The sequence below is a fragment of the Tympanuchus pallidicinctus genome, unplaced genomic scaffold (assembly GCF_026119805.1).
Source record: "Tympanuchus pallidicinctus isolate F22 unplaced genomic scaffold, pur_lepc_1.0 scaffold27, whole genome shotgun sequence".
NCBI classification, from domain to species: Eukaryota; Metazoa; Chordata; class Aves; order Galliformes; family Phasianidae; genus Tympanuchus; species Tympanuchus pallidicinctus.
Window position 1 is genome coordinate 1,997,609 of NW_026294744.1, and position 20,612 is coordinate 2,018,220.

At 37.3% G+C, this 20,612-nt stretch overlaps 2 protein-coding genes across 5 annotated transcripts in view; one reads left to right on the plus strand and one right to left on the minus strand.

Annotated features, from left to right (window-relative positions):
• Positions 1 to 12,377, plus strand: part of MANSC4 (MANSC domain containing 4) — a 26,286-nt gene extending 13,909 nt beyond the window's left edge. For all 4 annotated transcript variants that reach the window (XM_052690554.1, XM_052690557.1, XM_052690555.1 and 1 more), the window contains 3 exons: positions 512 to 850; positions 5,318 to 5,452; positions 6,300 to 12,377. In XM_052690554.1, coding sequence (XP_052546514.1) covers positions 622 to 850; positions 5,318 to 5,452; positions 6,300 to 6,934 — 999 coding nt within the window. In that variant the 5' untranslated portion in view covers positions 512 to 621 and the 3' untranslated portion in view covers positions 6,935 to 12,377. The remainder of the gene's footprint in view (positions 1 to 511; positions 851 to 5,317; positions 5,453 to 6,299) is intronic.
• The window catches only part of MRPS35 (mitochondrial ribosomal protein S35), an 18,057-nt gene continuing 9,728 nt past the window's right edge, over positions 12,284 to 20,612 (minus strand). The window contains exons 7-8 of the mRNA XM_052690553.1: positions 19,666 to 19,735; positions 12,284 to 12,790 (exon numbers count right to left, since the gene is read on the minus strand). Coding sequence (XP_052546513.1) covers positions 12,512 to 12,790; positions 19,666 to 19,735 — 349 coding nt within the window. The 3' untranslated portion in view covers positions 12,284 to 12,511. The remainder of the gene's footprint in view (positions 12,791 to 19,665; positions 19,736 to 20,612) is intronic.

Here is a 20,612-nt window from a genome sequence, read left to right on the forward strand (position 1 = left end):
CAAATTTTCACCTCTGGCTGGCAGACATTATTAGATGCTTCAGTTTGTTACTCAAGAAGGAAACTAAATTTGCAAGAACCAGATAATTCAAAATGCATTAAGAAACTAAGCGGAGCTGTTCTTTCTGTACTGAGAGTAGCAGTGAGGATGAACTAAGTAGCAGACCCACCTGCTCTCAAATGACAGGGCTGCATACTTTCAGAGCTGAGGTGAAACGGAATACTGTGCTTACCATTATTTGTCACACACTAAGGCTGTCTGCATAGTTTGGTCTTAGAAGGACTTACGACAGACTTGAGATTACAGAAGCAAGATCTCTGAATGACTACAAGCAGTACATGCACAAGCCTGTTGTCTCTCAAAAACTTTCTCCAAATAATGCAGAGAAAAATAGTAATTATTATTATAATCATATGTAGCTCATAGAATGACTGCTTCCCTTGACAGCAGGCCAAACAACATCACCAGAATTGTTTGAAAAAAAACTTGTCTTGACTTCATCCCCTGGCAGAATTGGTAGCGTCCTTATGACTCAAGATAATGTCTCTTAAAAAGCTGGTCCGAACTTCAGCACATCCATGAAGGAGAAAGCACACTCACTAAGCCAATTACACAGAAGAGATGGTTCTGCTGGTGGCAATATCAGAGGTGCTGTTGCTTCTGGGATTGGCAGTGGAGTCAGATTCTCTCTGCACACCCACCATGTTTTACAAGAACTGCTGGATCCGACGCTTTCCTGGTCTTCTGATCGACCTGCAGGAATCACAGAAGAGAGGAGCCCAGGTGCTGAAGATTTACGCAGAAGTCTCCTCCCAGCAGTGCAGCAGAACCTGCTGCCTTCAGAGGAATGGTGAGTTGTTTATTATAAACACTGTGGCATACATGAAAACAAGAACAGAAGTACAGAAAAATTCTACTCCACTGTAAATAGACACTGATTACAATAGGGTTCTTCCTTGGTAGATGAGGACATGGTTTGTGGAAGGGAGGGATCACACTACTTAGCTATCTCTGAGATACAAGGGTATTCATTTCTTTGAGAGGAAAGAACACTCTCCTGCTCTGTGTTCACACCATATTTCATCTAATTAATCTTCCCTTTTATGATCCCAGTGCATGAATGTTATGGAAGCTAGTGAGAATGGCTGTGAGGGGCGGGGGATAGAATCTTCACACAAGTCTTATATTTGGATCTTCTTTCAATTCCTACAGTAGAAATATACTCTGGAGCCAACTTCTGTTTTAAATAAGGTGAATAAAGAATAATTATAAAAATTTTAGTAACATTTTTTCCTTTTTGGACAATAACCTTTTTGGTCATAAAATGTGAGACTAAGTACGTAATGAAGTAATGGTAATTGGAGTCTTGTTTTTATAATCTTTCACAGTCAAGTGCAGATTTGTTATAACCTTAACTGAAGTATGGAGATATCAGATGGCATTTCATAAACATGCTTTAAATCAGATTGTAATTTCCATACAGTCCCAAAGAGACAGATGTAGCCTACCACAGATGTTGTCAATAAATGTCCTAATTAAGACTTCAAGAGATACTGACAATTGATAAGACAGTCTTATTTGCTGGATTCTCAGTAATAGTACAGTTACTGAAAAGTAATCATAGAAGATAAATACAAATTTTGAAATAATTTAAAAACAGACAATGGCATAGTTGGCTTGTACCTCCTCAAGGTGATGTGAAATATCTTATAGCATGCTTTTTACGTATTTTTCCAAAGAACTATTTTTTCTCACCCCCAAAATAGGTTTGTGATTTACTATTCTTACTCAATTTTATGCAATAAAATCTAACGCATTTACCAATACTTCCTCAAAATACTTCCTCAGAATACTCAGAATACTTCCTCAAAAGCCAATTTCTTCAGAAGCTGTATGTTTTTTCTTTTTAATATTAATGATATTTTCATAAAGCAAGTATACTAATCATGATGAAAAACTTCTGGAATTATGTTGTGCTAAAAATATGATTTTCTAACAACAACAGAACTTTGATCAAACTTTGAAGATAGAAAAGGATTTGAAATCTCACTCTTACCTTAAAACAAATTCATGTATTTTCATTTATCTTCTATTTTTTCAACTAAGAATTTATATCCTTGCAATATATATCACCAAACCTACACTATGTTCATGTATCATACTGAAAAACAAGCATAAAACATACAGATAGTACAAAATGTCAATTCTTCAACAAAATCCAGAACACTAAGTACTTGGGTTTCAAAGCAAAGTTATACGTTGCTATAACATACAAGGAAAGTGAAGAACAGTTTTCTACTGGAAAAAAAAAAATCACTCTGAGCAAGTATCAGAAAATTTTGATTAAAAAAAAAAAGATAATATTCATAATATTCTATTCTTAGTGTTTTCAGGCTGTTTAACATTCTATCAGCAAAAGGTATCACAGAAAAGCAACTACTACACAGACACTTCATAGAAATATTTGAAGGCCTTTGTTATTTTTATTGTGAGCTCATACTAAAAGTGATACAAAATGTTCACTGATGACTAGAACTGTTTTTATATTCTTTTTTTTTTAATCTATATGTCTATATTTTTATATTCTTTTTTGTCTATTTGTGTAAATGTCTATAGTTCTCAGGAAGTACATCAAGGTGTACTGGCTACAGATGTTTTCTGAACACTACAGTGTACTTGTAATCTTTTAAAGAAAAATGTAAACTAATTGATACATAATAGAGTCAGAGTTTGTGTAGTCCTTTTAAATTATTCTGTTTCTGGCAGGCACTGTTCTTCTATTGCTATAAATAGCCATAACTTTTTTGTACCAATTCTAGTTTTGTAAAAGCCTTCTCTAAGCTCAGCTGCTATTTTCATAACTGGAAACTGATGAAGCCTAGTTAGAGATAGAACATGGTCTCAGTGAAAGAGAAACTGTTGTTTAACCCCTTTGACTTACATTCAATATCAAGTACTGACTTTACTTGCTACTCATTACAGCTTAGGATTCTAGTTGTTCTTGCAAGTATTACTATTTTTGTTTGAGCTGTGCAGACAACTTTGAATACTTCATGCAAATAGGTAAAAAACATTGTACAATATACAGTCAGTATTCCAGAAAGCTGCTGAATTTGTATTTTTCAGACAGGGTGCATTTTGATTGCAAATTTTAAATCACATGGTATACATCTTTTGAAAACAGTGTTCATCTCTGACATCTGATATGTTCATTATGATGGAAAAATATTTTCTAGCCGTGTTTACCGAGTTATTCAATGCAGTATTTAGATTACTAACTGAAAAAAACACAGTGAATACAGAAAAGATAGCAAGACTGGGTAGAGAGAATGTTCTTTCTTCTTCTCATTTGTTGATAAGATAGGGTTAGTTTTCTAGTTACACATACTGTGGAAAGAGGAAAGAGTTGCATTACTTTTTCACTACATGAATATTACAAGTTGGTATCATTACTTATAAATGTAAGGCAATATTTACAATAAATACCAAAGTAAATGGAAAATATTTTAAAGCTAGGTAGTTTCTTAACAATTCATGTAAAATAAAGCTTTTCCATTATTGTCTTGACATCATTACCCTGCAACTAGAATGATTTTATAATATTAAAAACAAACAAAAAAACCTTCATGTGACTAAACAAAAATTAACACTGATCCTACTCCAAGCACAGTGATATAAAATAAATTCGACTTTTGACTTGATATTTTGACTTTGAGTATAACATTCACCTTGAGTATTGAAGCATCTCTATGAGCACATAATATAACATTTTCAAAAGCGTTTAATTAAATTGACTCCTAAATCTCCATTTTCATGCTTTCAGCTATCTTAAACCACTAGCATTCAGGTATTTACATAGTTCTGAAAATTAGTTCCCAGTGACACTTTCCTCAGGTGGTAAGAGAGAAGCCAGTCTCCAAATACAGATGATGAATTGTTTTAAATATTATATTCACAGAAATAAATAGCCCAAAGCCAGACAAGATAAAGCAAGGCAGGATGCCAGTTACATATTGTAGTTCAGGATACGCCATCTGATGGTTGTTTAATAGTCTGAGGAAAGAAATGTTTGCTCTCCAGTTTCAAATAGACAGGTATCAATTGCACAAGAGCCAACACCTCAAACTTGTACTGACAGCTTTACTTTCAGAAATAGCAATAAAGATATAAAGGAAAGATAAGAGAGGGCTGCAGGCTACAGCATATGGTTTTATTTATTCTGAGAATTCATTTAGAATTCATTTGGCTATCCTTTTCATCTTCTCTAGGTATAAAATATGAATATAGTTAAAGTTGTTCTACTTTTACAAGTGGGTGCTTAAGAAGTTTGCATGATAATGAGAGAATCACAGACTTTATGTACTGTGCAACTAGTCAGTATTAATGTTTCTTTTAATGCTAAATAATGCATGTAGGTCACTCTGAAAGTAATGCTTATTTATTTCCATAGCGATTACAACAGATATAAAGAGTACAATAACACTGCTTCCTAGAGCAAATGCTTAACTACAAAACACTATTTTTCAGCTTAGTCACCACTAGCTATGCATTTTTGCCAGCAAGAGCCTGTGTAGAAATCTGCACTAGTGGAGTTGACCCACTGTTTCACAGCTGCTGTGACAGTGTGATTGCTATGAAAATATTTCACATACAGTCCATCTTCCATCAGCCCAAACAGATGGTATTCAGAACATGCTAAATCTGTACAGTGGGTATGGAAAGACAGTCCAGCCAAGACTCTCTATTTCTTGTGTGAGCATTTGTGGGACCCACATGGTGCAAACTGTGATGCTCCAACATTACCACCACAGGTTCCAGTGCACTGAAGCCAATATTTCGTTCCATACATGATTCCATGGTTGTAATCTGCCAATTGACTTGGATCAGCTGGCCAAGAAACTCCTCACTTCATGGTAGGACAGCTGCACCTGGCTGTCTGGAATGTGGCTTGTCTTTTGCATTGCTGTCACCACTACTGAGACAAACCACTACTGCCTCACCAAGCTAACATCCATTGTTTGGTCTCCATAAACAAACAGTGTGTGTTACAGTGTGATGATTGTGTGCCACTTTTTCTGCATGGAGGAATTTAATTCTACACCTCTGCTTCATACCCCCTTCCATGTCAGACACCATTTTGTCAGACTGCCCCTCTGCGGCCATCAGTCACGTAGCAACTGCCACATCACTAACATCCTCTGATGTTATGGGCCAACAAATTAGGAGGCATTACTTTCAGAGAAGCCCTTGTTAAAAACATGGAAAATACAACAGTTATAGTGCTGATAAATCCAGCTTTGTTCTTTTTGTATTATAGTTTCCTGTAATCTAGCAGTGTTCTACCATGGAGCTACTAATGAAAATATGAATTGCTTGCACGTGTCTTGCCCAGCACTGGAAAGTTGCATACTAAAGGCTAGAATCAACGTTGTTTTGTACAACATCACGACAGGTAATCAAATATTGTGTGCATAAAGGCAGAAAACACAGCAATATGTATATATATAGTAAGTTGCTAAAAGACCTTTTGTAACAACACACAATGATAAAAATGTGTAATACTTTTTTTTTCTTTAATGTTCATACTTTTTGGGATACTTCCCCACTCTTTCTTTCATTCAGCATTTGGGAAAGAACCTTGAAGGGTGCACCCTGCTGCCAAGATTTGTTCTTCAAATATTTAACATATACTCTTGTTAAAGAAAAGTACCATGTAAGATCTGACAGAGAGAGGAGAGGCTGTTGCTGCTCTGTGCCCCTGGATTCACACAATAGCACGGCTAAAAATCTGTTCCCATTCAGCACATGCATATCGACCATGCATACAAGTATATCACATGTGTACATATACATATATACACAGCTATCCACATAGGTAACACAGTGAGATGCATAAAGCAGACACATGAAGGCAGTACCAAGAGCCTTGTCCTCCGTGCCGTGCAGCCACATAGAGAACTGCTACTGAAAATATACATATGTATATATAGTGAGAATATACAGTTTAATATGCGTGTATATATATTTAATATATATATGTGTATATACATATATATATGATAATGTGTATATTTAAATATATATTTAATTCATATACAAACTGTCTTAAAGCTCCAGTAGCTTGGCTCAGACAATCAGCATCTGCCCCTGGATCCCAGTCTCCTCAACTGCTAGCACCTGGATGCATGAGCCCCCAGGAGCACAATCACTCTAGAGCTGCTGGTCAAATGGATTCTCTTCTTCTCTTGTACGCAGATGAGCTTTTATCACATAAACTAATATTGTTTATGATTTAATAGGGATTGATCCAGACCTTCTTATTTTTGAAAGACTGAAATTCAAGGGGCCAAGTATTTACACCTCGCAGAATAAATACGAAAGGCGAAACAGCACAAAGACCTCTGAGTGGGAAAGATGCCAGCATGGTAATGTTACGTCAAGTTCACTTCTACTCCAAGCTCCATCTTCTACCACCACCTCCAGCACAAGCCTGATGGCTGTAAAAACAAAAGGCAGCACATATTCCAGGGAATCAACTTCTCTGCTGGATAACCATTTGGCTAAGAGGACAAGCACAACTTCAGGAAGTACTAGACTATCCACTAGCTCAGACAGAAGGACTATACACTCAACTTTGATACCTAAATCTGCAGAGGTGTTATCCCGCATGCCCACTCCTCCTCATCTGAACAGCAGCAAACAACACTTAAATGAAACCAAAGGTTACAGTGGCAGGAATTACACTTCAGACAATGAAGCTCCTGTTTGGGAAGCTGCAGCTCTGGGTGTCTGGCTGATTCCTGTTATTCTCTGCTCTTATCTCATCTTCCTTTGCTTTTGTACTGTGGCTCCTGGAGCAGGGTGCTGCAGAAGTAGGAAAGGTCACTACCAACCCATACAGAGAGGAAGAACAATGTCTAGGCAAATAAAATAGACTACTGTCCAAGGTGGCCTGTAAAATACAGTCACCACCCTTGTTGTGGAACAAACAGCTTTTTTAAAATGAATTGTATTTCCTGGCCTGATTCTTTTACAGAACAAAGAGTGAGTTTCAGAATCATTCAGCTATAATTTCATTCTCAACAATTAAACATATTTCCACGGTCTCTTTGGGTAAGAATTGCACACTCACAGGTCTCATTACATATTCAAATCTGTTTGAGCATATTTTAGTACAAAATCTGACTCAGAATAACGCCTAACAAAAACAATACGCTTACCCTAATTTAAGAGAGCAGATTCACTGCAGCTTACGTGACCTCTGCCCTGACTTTCACCAGCCTTAGAAAAACTGATTTAAATGTTATAATATCACAAAAGATTTAATGATAGCATTTATTTAATTGCTCCAGATCTAGTTGTTTTCATAAAAACTGTATTCATTTTTTCCTGTTAAATTCTAGATTGTTTTTTACTATATACTCCTAATACTGGAATAAAACAATTTAACACGCACTGTTTACTTCCTCAAAGAAAAATGCCCATTAATAACGTAAGGCTCCAAAACTACTGACTTCCATTAACTCAAACATCTGATCATCCAATTATTTATGCTTTGCTTTCACTTCAATCTTCTGACAATAACTTGAAATGTTTCTGAAGCCCTCCTAGACTAGTACCACTACTTCCTACTACCATTAGACTTCTTTTTAAAACTTAATTGCTGTGTGATGCACTGACAGATCCACTCTACTACTACTAAGGAAAGCACAAATGCAACCACCAACTGTTCATGAATTGCAGTTATGGTCAATTTGTACTGTCCACCTTCACTTGCTTTATTATGCCCACACATATTTATCATTTACATCATTTGCTTTTTTTAATACGGACATTTAATGTACATTGCACAGCGATATACAAAAGATTTTAAAGCTTTAGAAGTTAGAATTATAATTAAAAACAAACTTTTTGTTTCTTCACCCTGTGTACTCTCTTCATAAAACTGCTACTCCTGAACATAAATCAAATGACTACATCAACAAGATGTTTCTTTGACTTATCTTGCTCAGGAACATTGCTTAGGAAAGCAAACATTTTCAGCAGTAGTCAGGATTGTTCTTTCTCTTTTATATTTGTTGATGTCTCAGAGTTTCTCACTTTCTTCACTAGATATAATAAGAAATATCTATATCCTAGACAAGTTTACACTCATGTTATTAAAGGAAACAAGCAACAATAAAATTGATTGTCATGTGTCTATGTAGAAAATTATGTTAAAAATAGTAAGATTTATGTAAAGCTTAATAATTATAGTGATGAAGTTAGAAAGTCCCATGTATATCTAATTACAGTTGAGCAGCTTGGTTTCAGAGGAAAAGACCACCCTAAAATTATATTTTAGGGCACACTGAGCAAACTGCAGTTTAAGGAGCTGAAGTTTATAAGAAATTTTAGTTCTTGATAGAACATATTTACTAATTTACATTGTCACAATAGAGAGTGACATAGGATAAGAAGCTTGTCTGGTGGCTTGTCTTTCATGTCGCTCTCACCACTTCCAAAATGCACCACCCACCACCCCACTGTGCTGAGATCCACTGGTCTCCATATGTTCAGCAAGCACTGATGAATGATAATAGGTGCCATTTTTTCCACATGGAGGAATTCAGTTCCACACCTTTGCTTCATATCCACTTCCATGTCAGATGCCATGTTGTCAGACTGCCCCTCTCTGCTGCCATCTGTCACACAGCAACAAAATGTAACAGAATATTGGCAGGAACTTTCAACCTCTACTACCATACCACCAACATCCACCTCTGAAGTTATGGGCCCACATAGTAAAATGGGAGGCATTACTTTCAGAGCAGCCTTTGTATAAAACACAGTTGTAGCAGGACTACTTTATTACAGACTAGTGCAGTAACAAGAAAGTTAACACATACATTTTAGGTACCAGGGACTAGGTAGAAAGATTTTTTGTTCAGATAGTACGTCCCTTTTATAGTCCTTTCATTTCTTAGCTGTGTTTGTAGCAATGCTAAGCACAAAAACACAATCGAAGTGTCAGCTCCTGCCAGGAGTATCAATGACTTCTCAGAAGTCCAGCAGACTGTCTATAACTGAGTTTTCAGACACTCAGTCACATTTGAGTGAAACCCCAACCAGTTCTAACATCTATCCTCTCTGCCAAAGATCAAACCATGTCTGTCTTACAGCCTTTTTGTCAAATCTTAGAAGCAGATTATGTTTAGTGTCACTTTTAAATGGCAAAAGCATGACACAATGCAGACAATAAACCTCAAGAAAACATAGTGACAACAAACATCTTACCTCGCAATTCCTAACACAGTTTACTAAAGACATCTTATGACAGTGCTTACAGCAGTTTCTAAGATGCAAAAAATTAGTCAGAATCCTGACAAAGCAAGTTCTTTTCCTGTTTGACCTAACATCAGATTTCAACTTTTCTTTGGAATGTTTATACGGGAGATAAAAGAAAAGTTAGGCTCCTCAACAGCACCAGTGAAGCTATGCATCAGAACTCGTTCAGAGGGCCAAGAACTTAACTTCTGTGATGTTTTCCCATTGGAGGCAGCTTATTTTTCCCTTGCAGCAAAGAACTTTTCCAGTTTGTGGAGACAAGTGTTTGGATTTGAAATAAGGCATCTGCTACTTGGAGGTTAGAGAAGCAATGACCGCAGAGAAGTACATCTAGTAGTCTTCCTGTTCAAGTTTCAATTGGTGGTGGACAGAATTGCCTGAGGTCAGGGCTGTCAGGAACCTGCCATCTGGCCAGTAATCACCAGTAAAATAATTGCCCAAGGAGAGAGACAATGTCTCCAAATACTGTATATCGTTTTCTGCTTCACCTTACTTCCCAGTCTATGCACTGGGGGGTTGCCCTGATTCCTAATTTATATGTTAACTATCTTCATTGCCATTTAAAAGTAACATAAACCCTGAGCACTTCCCTGTACTAGAATGTGTACATACACTCGCACATAGACGTATTGAGGGATACAAATCTTAGAGTCATGCATTTGTATTATAATGTATGATACAGACCACTGATAAAGATGTATTTACTACTATAACCTGCAAATCTATTACTCTTAACTCTTCACAGCTTTTAAACTACAATAAGTTGGAAGGATTCACACTGGAGTTAAGATCCCAGAGTTTTACGTATTCTACAATATCACAGCAAAATACTGTCACCCCTAAACACATAAACAATTTTGAGGGAGAAGTAAGAAATAAGAAATATCGAAGATGAGAGCTCAAAATATCATCCAATCTACCTGTGATCCAGTCTACTGCATTACACAAATTCTGCACTTCTGATCTGTAACACAGATCATTAGCTAAAACCACAAATGCAGCTGAATTTGATATTTCCTTTCTAGCAGTTAGACTGAGCACTTGCAGGATTATAAAGATCTTATTCTTGCTCATATGTTTCTTAGCAAGGAGAGGAAGTGACAAAGACATTGAAAAGCAAGTTGGAGGTCAATGCTGTAGATTTTTAAAGCCATTTGGCCAAGCATTCTGTAACCAAGGAGTCAGTAAGCCAGAAATGACTGGAAAATTGGTATCTTTGATTTAATGGTAAGTGTTGGATGTGTTCACGGAACATAGTGAATTAGTCCCAATATTGTTCTAAGCAATTCCCATTAAATAGCTGGAATGAGAAAAAAAAAAAAAACACCACTCATGTGGTGGTGTCACGATCCACCACTTTGATGCCCTGCCACTAAGGAGATGTCAGCTTTTATCTTGTCTTATTTTCTGAAGCTTTTATAGAACATAAATAAGCTTGGCTCAAATACTTCTGAGAGAACTCTAGAAGCCTGGTTATTTTTAGGTTTTTCATGAATTAGCTGCCAAGTTAATGAAATGCTAACGTAATAAAATGAAAAATCAATTTGCCTTGCTTTGCTGCTCTTTCTGCTGGTATTATTAAGTCAAATTTATTTGAACTACAAGTGTCACAGGCATCTACTTAAATCCATTTAAAGTCCATGATGAACAATGGAAGAAGTTAATTGCTATCTATTACAAAAAGGAATTTATTATTTATTAAGTGGGAAGCTACACACATTTTTTCCTTGCCAAATCTGAATACTACACACAAGAAAGAACACAGAAGGCCTCAATGTACTAAGACTCAATCCATTCCTGTTTAGGCAGTGTACTCACCTCACCACTCCACCAGCCCTCAATTTCAGCAACCCTCATTCTTTCTTCCCAAGCTACTTTCGTATTCTGTAAATAACTGTCAGTTCATCTTGCAATCCCCATCCCATTTCGTACCTTATTTTGTTGTGGGACAGTGAAAGTCATAACCTTGCTAAATGAGTAAACAAGCTCAGCAACTACTTGAGCCAGATGTAAACACACACAAGGTACCTGGTTCTACATGTGACCAAGTTGTTGCACAGGTATAAAAAGTTGTAAGCACATACAATAAAGGTGGTTCTCAGGTCTCTTGCCACATTTTGTTCCATTATTGTATTCTAATTTAGAGTATGTTAGCCCTTGTGATGTCAACCGAGAACCTCATATCACTCAGTGTACTTCAACATCTCTCCAACAGTTAAACTTAGGTAACACAATCTTTACTTTCCAGAAAGGAAGCTGAGGTAGAAAAAAATCTGAGATGCTTGGAAAGCATTGAACAACTTTGGATCTCTTAATTAAGTTAATGGAACTTGGAACTCAACCCATTTCATAACTTGAAAGTTTTCAAAAATAATACATCAAAAGAAGTTGTGTGAGAAGTCAGAATGTGAACAAACACAGAACTAAGACAGGATTTCTCAGGCTAAGAAATGGAGTCACGGAGTTGATCAGATCAATCTATGTCCATGACAGGGGGCAACAGGCCTCTGCCCTCCCCCCACTCCAGTCCCACAAAAATGGGAAGGAAGGAAGGGAGGAAAAGAACAGCGGCAACAATCTATGGAGGAAAACTTATTTTACTATAATATTGGAATGCAAGATAACACAATATATACAATTTAATTGAAATTGAGATTAATAAATCAGACAAGATGAGAGAGTTCCCGGGACCGAGTCAAACCTGAAAAGCTTGAAACGGCCAGGAAAGCACCCTTCAGCAGCCACTGCAAGGCAGCAAAAAGAGTGCCTCCCCCTACCCAGAATGGCCAGATCCCGTGACTGCTGTAATGTGCAGGGATAGGTACTTGGAATTGGGGCAGTGACACTTTAATGCCCCGTACACTACATGATGTTTTGATGTGGAATACTGAAACCCAAAAACAAAAAACATAGAACCATGACGAAAGTACAGAACAGAATGTTCAAGTCACCAATATATGACTTAAGGCATACTTTATTCAAGAACAAGATTCCTGGACAGTTATGTTTACAAGAAAATTTAAAAAAAAAAAAAAAAAAAGAAAGAAAAATCTAACTACTTTCAAGACTAACTCATCAACAAGTTTCATAGTTTTGGTTAAAGTTCTGAATCCATATCATACAGTAATATCAACATATTATAATTTAGTATTTCTGTAATAACTAAATGTACCTGCAGAATCTTTCATGGTAATGCTTGTATATTTAATAGTTTTTTCACAGATTCCTTATACTGAGACATGTTACTTTCTGTTTCACCTTCATTTTTAAGTGCAATTACAGAGTTTCTGTAATTTCTAACTACTTCAGATGCAAGAAGCTCTTCCTTAGTTACATTACTGACATTCTCCGTGGCTTTTATTTGAAGTAGTGTAGCCAGGGCATTTCTCTGCGAGGAGCTGTTTTCCCAAATATACTCTTCCATGTCTTCCTCAGTCTTCTCGCTCTCCCATGCCTCAGTTTTCTGAAAGAAAATGTACCTGATTTTAAAACTAAAAACTGAAGCAAAGCCAAAATAATTTGTAGACTCTTTTTTCCTCATTCCAATTCAGGTAAAAAGCAAAACAAATCCCAATCAGTATTATTATAATTATTTTCATCCCCTGAGAATTTAATATGTTAGTAAACGATGTAGTAAGAGCCTTACAAGCAAGAGAATAAAACAATGAAAACGTAATGTAAGTGTGGAGCTGTGTGACATATTTCTAGAATTCACATTTACTGTAGTAAGTTAAAAGATCACGAGCGTGTTCTTCAATGGACTAAATAAAATGATTTCTTCATTCTATCCCAGATAATTCAGAATTTCAGTTAATATTAACCAGTTTGGCTGATAATATGCTCAGTAGCTAATTTCAACTGTTTTTCTCACAAAAATTCCAATAAGAACTGGGGGGAATAACCCAAGGAAAAAACACCTCTTCATCTAAAAAAACACAGTAACCAAACTTAGTACTAAACAACAGGCACAGATGACTGTGATTTGTTTTTATATACTTGCTAATACAAATAAACATTTTTTTTTAACATCACAAACAGCATACGGATTTATTTTAATGCAAAACTTGCACTTTAAACACTGCAAAGACTTGGAAACTTTCCAAAATAAATGATTAATCTGACACGCTGAAAAAGGCATATACAGAGCAAGTGAAGGGTCCTACACCTAAGGAAGAACAACCACACATATCAGCACAATTTAACTGCGTACGTTTGGTGGCCCTGCTAGGCAGGGGGGTTGGAACTACATGATCCTTGAGGTCCCTTCCAACCCGGGTGATTCTGTGATTCTGTGAACCTGCAAGAAAGGAGCTCTGCACGGAAGGATCTAGGTGCCCAGGAGGACAACAGGTTAACCATAAACCACCACTCTGCCAATGAGGCCAATGGTATTCTGGGATGCACCAAAAAGAGCACAGCCAGTAAGTCAAGGCAGGTACTCCTCTCTCTCTGCTCTGCCTTGCTGAGATCACAGCTGGAGTACTGCACTCCCCAGCTCAAGAAAGACAAGAAACTGCTGGAGAAAGTCCAGCAGAGAGCCACAAAGCTGATTAGGGCCCTGGAACATCTCTTATGAGGAAAGTCTGAGACCCTCAGCCTAGAGAAAACTAGAATAGGAATCTTATCAGTGCTTATTGATATCTACAGGGCAGGTGTCAAGAGGATGGACCCCAGATCTTTTCAGAGGTGTCCAGCAATAGGCCAAGAGGCAACAGTAACAAACTGGAACAGAGGAAGTTCCATACAAACATTAGGAAAAACTTCCTTACTTTGAGTGTGACTGAGCACTGCAACAAGCTGCCCAGAGAGGCTGTGGAATCCTCATGCCTCTGAAAGGTCAGTTGAAAGGTATTTATTTCACTCAATTGTTTCCAACTATCTGAATCAGAAAAGATTCTGATTTCACCAAAAACAGTGGTGATATTAATGGTCCCATTCTCTATTTTCTGTTGAATTTGCTAATACCTATCTCCTGTAAGACTTTCTCTCAAATATTTAGAATGACACAATTGTAAAAATATCTACGCATTAAAAAGGAGACTTGTTTCTCCAATAATTAAAAAAATTAAGGTTAAACAAAAGGTATGCAAAAAACTACTACAGTCTGAAATAGCACATGGTCAAGATTTAACTGAAACACTGCAAGTGACAGTATTGTTTCAATTCCAGCTTTGTGATAAATGTTTGCTTAAATATTCATCCCTTGTGGGATGAAGTCATTTTTCTTTCTCTCACTGAAGTGAGCATTTCCTGTCAGTAAAATTCCTTCTTTTGATTTTAAATGTCTGAATTCAGAACTTCAAAGAAAGTTATTAAATTATCTATTTATGCCACTTAGCTTTTCTGACTGACATTAATGATAAAGACTCTTTGGAAGTTGTTAGATTATGAATGAGTTCATAAGGAAATGTAACATAAAGTATCACAGCATTTAGAAATCACCCCTACCTCAGCCTCAGTTTACATTATTGGTATAAGGATGCACTGAGAAAGAACAGTCAGGAATGGTACAATTATATCACACTTTATTATTCTGCAATCTCAAAGCCATGAAATTTAAACAAAGTCTTAAAATACACTGAACGGTGCTCAGAGCTAGGTATCTGTCTTTCACTAATCACTGGGTTACAGCACTCCTTTCATTTTCTATGCATCTTGAGCCTTTTTCCCACTCAGGGAGAGAGTTCCAGCAAGATGAGAATGCCATTCTTCAACCTGCCATTTTAATCCTACAACCCACAGGTCACAGCATTGTGAGTGTTCACAACATGGCCTGCTTAGGTTTCAGAACTTCATCTTATAATCCAAATAAAAATATTAAAATCCTACTATGAAAATCACAATGTTCCATTGCTGCCAAATTCTCCTGATATAACCTGAAGTGATAAAAATATCTTGTAACATAAATGACCAAAGAGAAAAAAGGCAATACAATGTAAATGTGAATTCGAGTCTAGAGGAAAACTACTATGGATATTGGGATAACCAATGATTATGTAAAATATTCAATCTGCTGCAAGCAAGCATATACCACCTGTGTCTTGTAGTTAAATGCTCTACTGTAAAAGGAACATAAAAGCAAGGTGGGATGTGTTCCTCACATTTATTTAATACATAAAACTTTGGGAGTTCACAGGCAAATTTAATTGTTTAGTATCACAATGTCCTGTACATTCCACTGTTTTCTTCTTCTCCCATCCACCCTCCTGCTTCAACTTCCCTGTTCCTTCAGTTCATCAAGTATTAACTGCAATGCAAACATATGACAAAGGAAAACACCCAGAAGACCTTTGGCTATTATTGTACATACTCTATCAGAAACCACTATCTAATTATGTCTACTCCTACATGCCTCCTTCCTTACTGTTCAAGTCTCAAATCTTTTATAATCATTCTTCTGTACTTACAACTTTAGAAAAAGCAAGATACAAGAAGTGTGCAGAATGTTATTATTGTTTTTAGTATGCAAGATTACACTTTTTACTTTAAGAGATGCCCTTTCACTTTCTATTCCTGTGTAACTTTTCACTAATAATCTTTTAAGATCTTATCTGTGTAATGAAGAATTATATCCTCCATTCCACATCATCTCTCTGTGCATGTTGAAAATCATGTCTATCCGGACCACGAAATACTGTTGCAACTTTTTTTAATCTTGTTTAAAACGATTGAATTCTTTCCTTCTCATCATTATCTTTTCCATATCCACCACCTTTATAGCTACTAGTAATGTTTTTTTCTTATTCAAAACTTAAGACTGTGTGCTCCGCTTTGTTCTCCCTTCCACTTGAAATTCATACAGGACTTCACTTTATAGTGACAAACTACCAATCCCAATTATGTGCTCTTTTTAACCACGTGGGGGCAGGAAACCATTACTTTTTAAAAACCACTTAATACCTTAAGAGCTGAAGTTGCAGCATTCAAGAAGCACTCACACAATGCAGCAGAAATACAACTATTTTATCTGCTGTTCAATAATGTACTTAATGTATCTCACTCTTTCATTTGCTGAATTCACTCCAGGCACAATCTTGGGAAATAATTTGAAAGGAATCAGAGAAAGTCCAATGAAAGAAGGTTGATTTTTGCTACAGATGGTGCATGTCAGATATCTACTGTGTACAACACAGACAACTATTAAAAATGAAAGAAACCTTCCAGCATGTTAAAATAAGTATTTTTTAAAATAATTAACATTCTTAAATTCTCAAATCTGAGTATTTTGAACATAACTTGACTCATGTTTTGAACACCTTCCCATAGCTGTTATGTACACCTTATTTGAAACAGCAATAATAGAATAGATAAGAACCAAACAATAAAGTCACTTATTTCTTCCTCTCTTCCTTCATTTTCCCTACTAAAACAAATAAACATTCAAATTTATCCACTCGAAAGTAACAAAGACTATCAGAAAATACCAAGATACCTGCTGCCAAAAGGATAGGCTACACTATACATTACAGGAACAATAATAAACACCACAATTATTGCTTCCAAAGAAAGGGTTTTAGTTAGTGTAAAGTCAGGTAACACTTCTTTATGTATTTAAGAAAACCCTTAACAAGTTTTTTTGTTTTTTTTTAAAAAGCCTTCAGCTTTAGCAATATTTTGGTAAAGTTAATTGCTTACATTTGTGTGAAAGCTATAAGATATGCTAGCTTCAAGTGCAATATTACTTTTAACTACAAATCCCCAGGGCTTATATTACCCAAAGGCTATCCAGTAGTATTCTAGTTCTCCTAAAAATAATCATAGAATTATAAAAGTTGGAAAAGATCTCTAAGATCATCTGGTCCAACAATCAAGTCATCATCACCTATGCCTACTAAACCATGTCCCTACATGTCCCATCTTCAATTTCTAGAAAACCTACAGACACTGACTCTACCTCCCCTCTGGGCAGCCTGTTCCAGTTCTCGACGATGGCTCCTGAGAAGATTTTCCTAATACCCAGCTTGAACCCCACTCCCTCCATCCCAGCTGGAGAGTGCAGCTGTCACTAGGGTCAACCCCCCCCACCTCACTACTACTTCCTTTTAGGTAGCTGTGTAGAGTGACATGGTCTCTCTTGAGCTTCCTTCAGACAAAACAATGCCAGTTCCCTCAGCAGCTCCTCACAAGACTCGTATTCAAAAACCTTTACCAGCTTTGTTATCCTTCTTGTGGCACGCTCCAGGGCCTCAATGCATCTCTTGTAGTGAGGGGCCCAAAACTGAACACACTGCTTGAGACGCAGCCTTGTCAGTGCCAAACACAAAGGGATAATCATCTTCCTAGTTCCTCCTGGCTATACTATTTCTCATACAAGTCACTGGCCTTCTTGGCCACCTAGGCACACTGCTGTTCATCCACCATTGAATAACACCACCAGATCCCATTCTACCACACAGCTTTTCAGTCACTCTGCCCAAAGCTTATAGTGATGCATGGGGTTGTTACAACCCAAGCAGAGGACCCTGCACTTGGCCTCGTGCTTCAGCGCATGAATCCAGCCTACCCAGATGCCCTTCCTATCCTCAAGCACGTTAACAGTTCCTCCCAACTTGGCAAATCATCTGTAGATTGATCCAAAAATAATGTCTCATTAGTTTGCATGGAAACTACAACAGATACAAAGAGCATAATTAAACTACTTGATAGTGCCAACTATCTCTAAAGCCAACAGAAGCTGGGGATGATGTGTCCCTTTTCTGAGCTCAGAATAGGACTTTCAGTCCTCACTCCTTTCAGCTTGAGGAAAAATTTGAGAGAGTACTTTAAAAGCTGGATATTTCCAAGTCACAGCAGTGGTTTAAAAGAGATAATGAAATGACAGATCCTAATTATTAAGTAGGAGGAGCTTGGAATCAGGCTATATTTTAGTTTCTGTAATTTTTTATAATTTCATAACTTCAAATACATGCTTAAAGATGTTTTGTTTATTTAAGATGAGCCACTTTATTTTTCAGTCACATAAATCATCACATAAATCACTGCAGATGACACCAAGCTGAGCAGTGCAGCTGATACACTGGAGGAAAGGGAAGCCATCCAGAGGAACCTGGACAGGCTGGAAAACTTAATGAGGCTCCACAAGGCCAAGTGCAAGGTGCTGCACTTGGGCCAGAGAAATCCCAGGTATTTATACAGTCTGGGGGAAGAACTCCTTGAGAGCAGCCCTGTGGAGAAGGACTTGGGGGTCCTGGTGGACAAGCTGGACATGAGCCAGCAGTGTGTGTTTGCAGGCTGGAAGGCCAACTACATCCCAGGATGCATTAAAAAAAAAAAAAAAAAGGGGTGGCCAGCAGGTATAGGGAGGTGATTGTTCTCCTCTACTCAGCTCTTGTGTGGCCCCATCTGGAGTACTACGTCCAGGTCTGGGGCCTCAGCATAAGAAAGACGCGGAGCTCTTGGAACAAGTCAAGAGAAGGGCAACTAAGATGATCAGAGGGCTGGAGCACCTCTCCTGTGACGAAAGGTTGAGGGAACTGGGCTTGTTTAGCTTGGAAAGGAGAAGGGTTCGGGGAGACCTCATTGTGGCCTTCCAGTACTTGAAGGGAGCTTATAAACAGGAGAGGGAACAGCTGTTTACATAGGTGGACAGTGACAGGATGAGGGGGGAATGGTTTTCAACTGAGACAGGAGATTTAGGTTAGATATTAGCAGGGAGTTTTTCACCCAGAGAGTGGTGACACACTGGAACAGGTTGCCCAAGGAGGCTGTGGATGCCCCATCCCTGGAGGCATTCAAGGCCAGGCTGGATGTGGCTCTGGGCAGCCTGGTCTGGTGGTTGGTGACCCCACCCATGGCATGGGGGGGGGTGGCGGTGGTGGTGAAACTAGATGATCTTTGAGGTCCTTTTTGACCCAGGCCATTCTGTGATTCTATGATAAAACAAACTCATTCACCTAGGGAGACTTTTCAAGCAAACAAACATTATTACGACACGTGACTCTCAGTTATGTGTGAAACTTAGACTAATTGGAATCAGTCCATTAGCCAAGTCAGATAAATTCAAACAAAATCTGTCTTAAAAGGGAATTTTAGAGAACTTTTAAACCCTATGATGTAACATTTCAGATATAGATATAAAATACACACACACAAAATAAAAACAGCATAGGCCTTATAAAGGTAATTAAATGAAGTCTTAGTTAACTGTGGAAGTATGATCCAAGCATAATCATTTTTGTTGATTTTGAAGAACCGCAATGGGGAAAAGAATCTAAGGTAATATACTTCAAGCAGTTCAGTCAGAAACTTTTATTTAAGTTTCAGGTAAGTTTAGTTTATGCAGATGGGAGAGAAGGGAGAAAGAGAGAGCATGAGAGATTTTCTTCTCCAACTGCTTACCCAAGATTCATGGTACAGAACTGTGAGGAGATGTATTCCATAATCATAGTTCTGTCTTCTTAGTGGACACCTGAAAAATTCACAAAGCTAGTCTTTCTGAAATTGAACTACAGTAAAGATGTAAATATACTTGAAGAAAATAATAAACTTACCAAAATTTCTAATCTGTAAATAGGCAATTCTATGGAAATGTGTCTGTGTCTGATTCAAACATTTCTGAATTACATGTTATCAAGAATAACATGATCATAAAGACATCACAGAACATCTTCAAGTCTAAAGGAAAATGTACAAGAGCAATTTACAGATCTTCAGAACCTGTAAAAAACCAGACTAACATATGCTGCGTTCCTCTGCTAGAAATAGCCAAAATTGAATCCAACGTGCATTAGTCCATACTGCCTTAAGACCTGATTTTTTTTTTTTAACCCTAGATCTAAAAGGAAGAAAAAAGTGAGCAAATCAATTAAATGCAGTTCAGAACAGAAGACCTACTCAATAATCTAGACAGAAAAAGTCTCTAAGTCAATGTAGGTTTAAATCAAAATAGAATCACCAGCAACATTTGTCCAGATAAGGCACAGCACTGCACAAGCACTTCTTCAAAGAAGTAATACAAAATGCCTGCTGAGATTTTGGTGACATTAATTATTTTCTCATGCTGATCACGAGTAACCTCATCTTCCTCACACCTTTTCCAAGAGGCTGTTTTGTCTCCCACTTTTTTAATAGGCAAGAGTTCAATTCTCTCTCTTCTAGAATATTGTGCAGCAGATACACTGAAACTTCAGAAACTATTTGTCCTATACACCATATAGTATCTCAGTTCCAGCAGCTCTGCAGTAAACCAGATCAAGGACTGATGCCAGTCAAAGCTGGTTCTTTTTTTCACCCTTCTTTCTGAGGGACAAACTCTTTCAGCAGCAGTACTGAATTACAGTAGATAA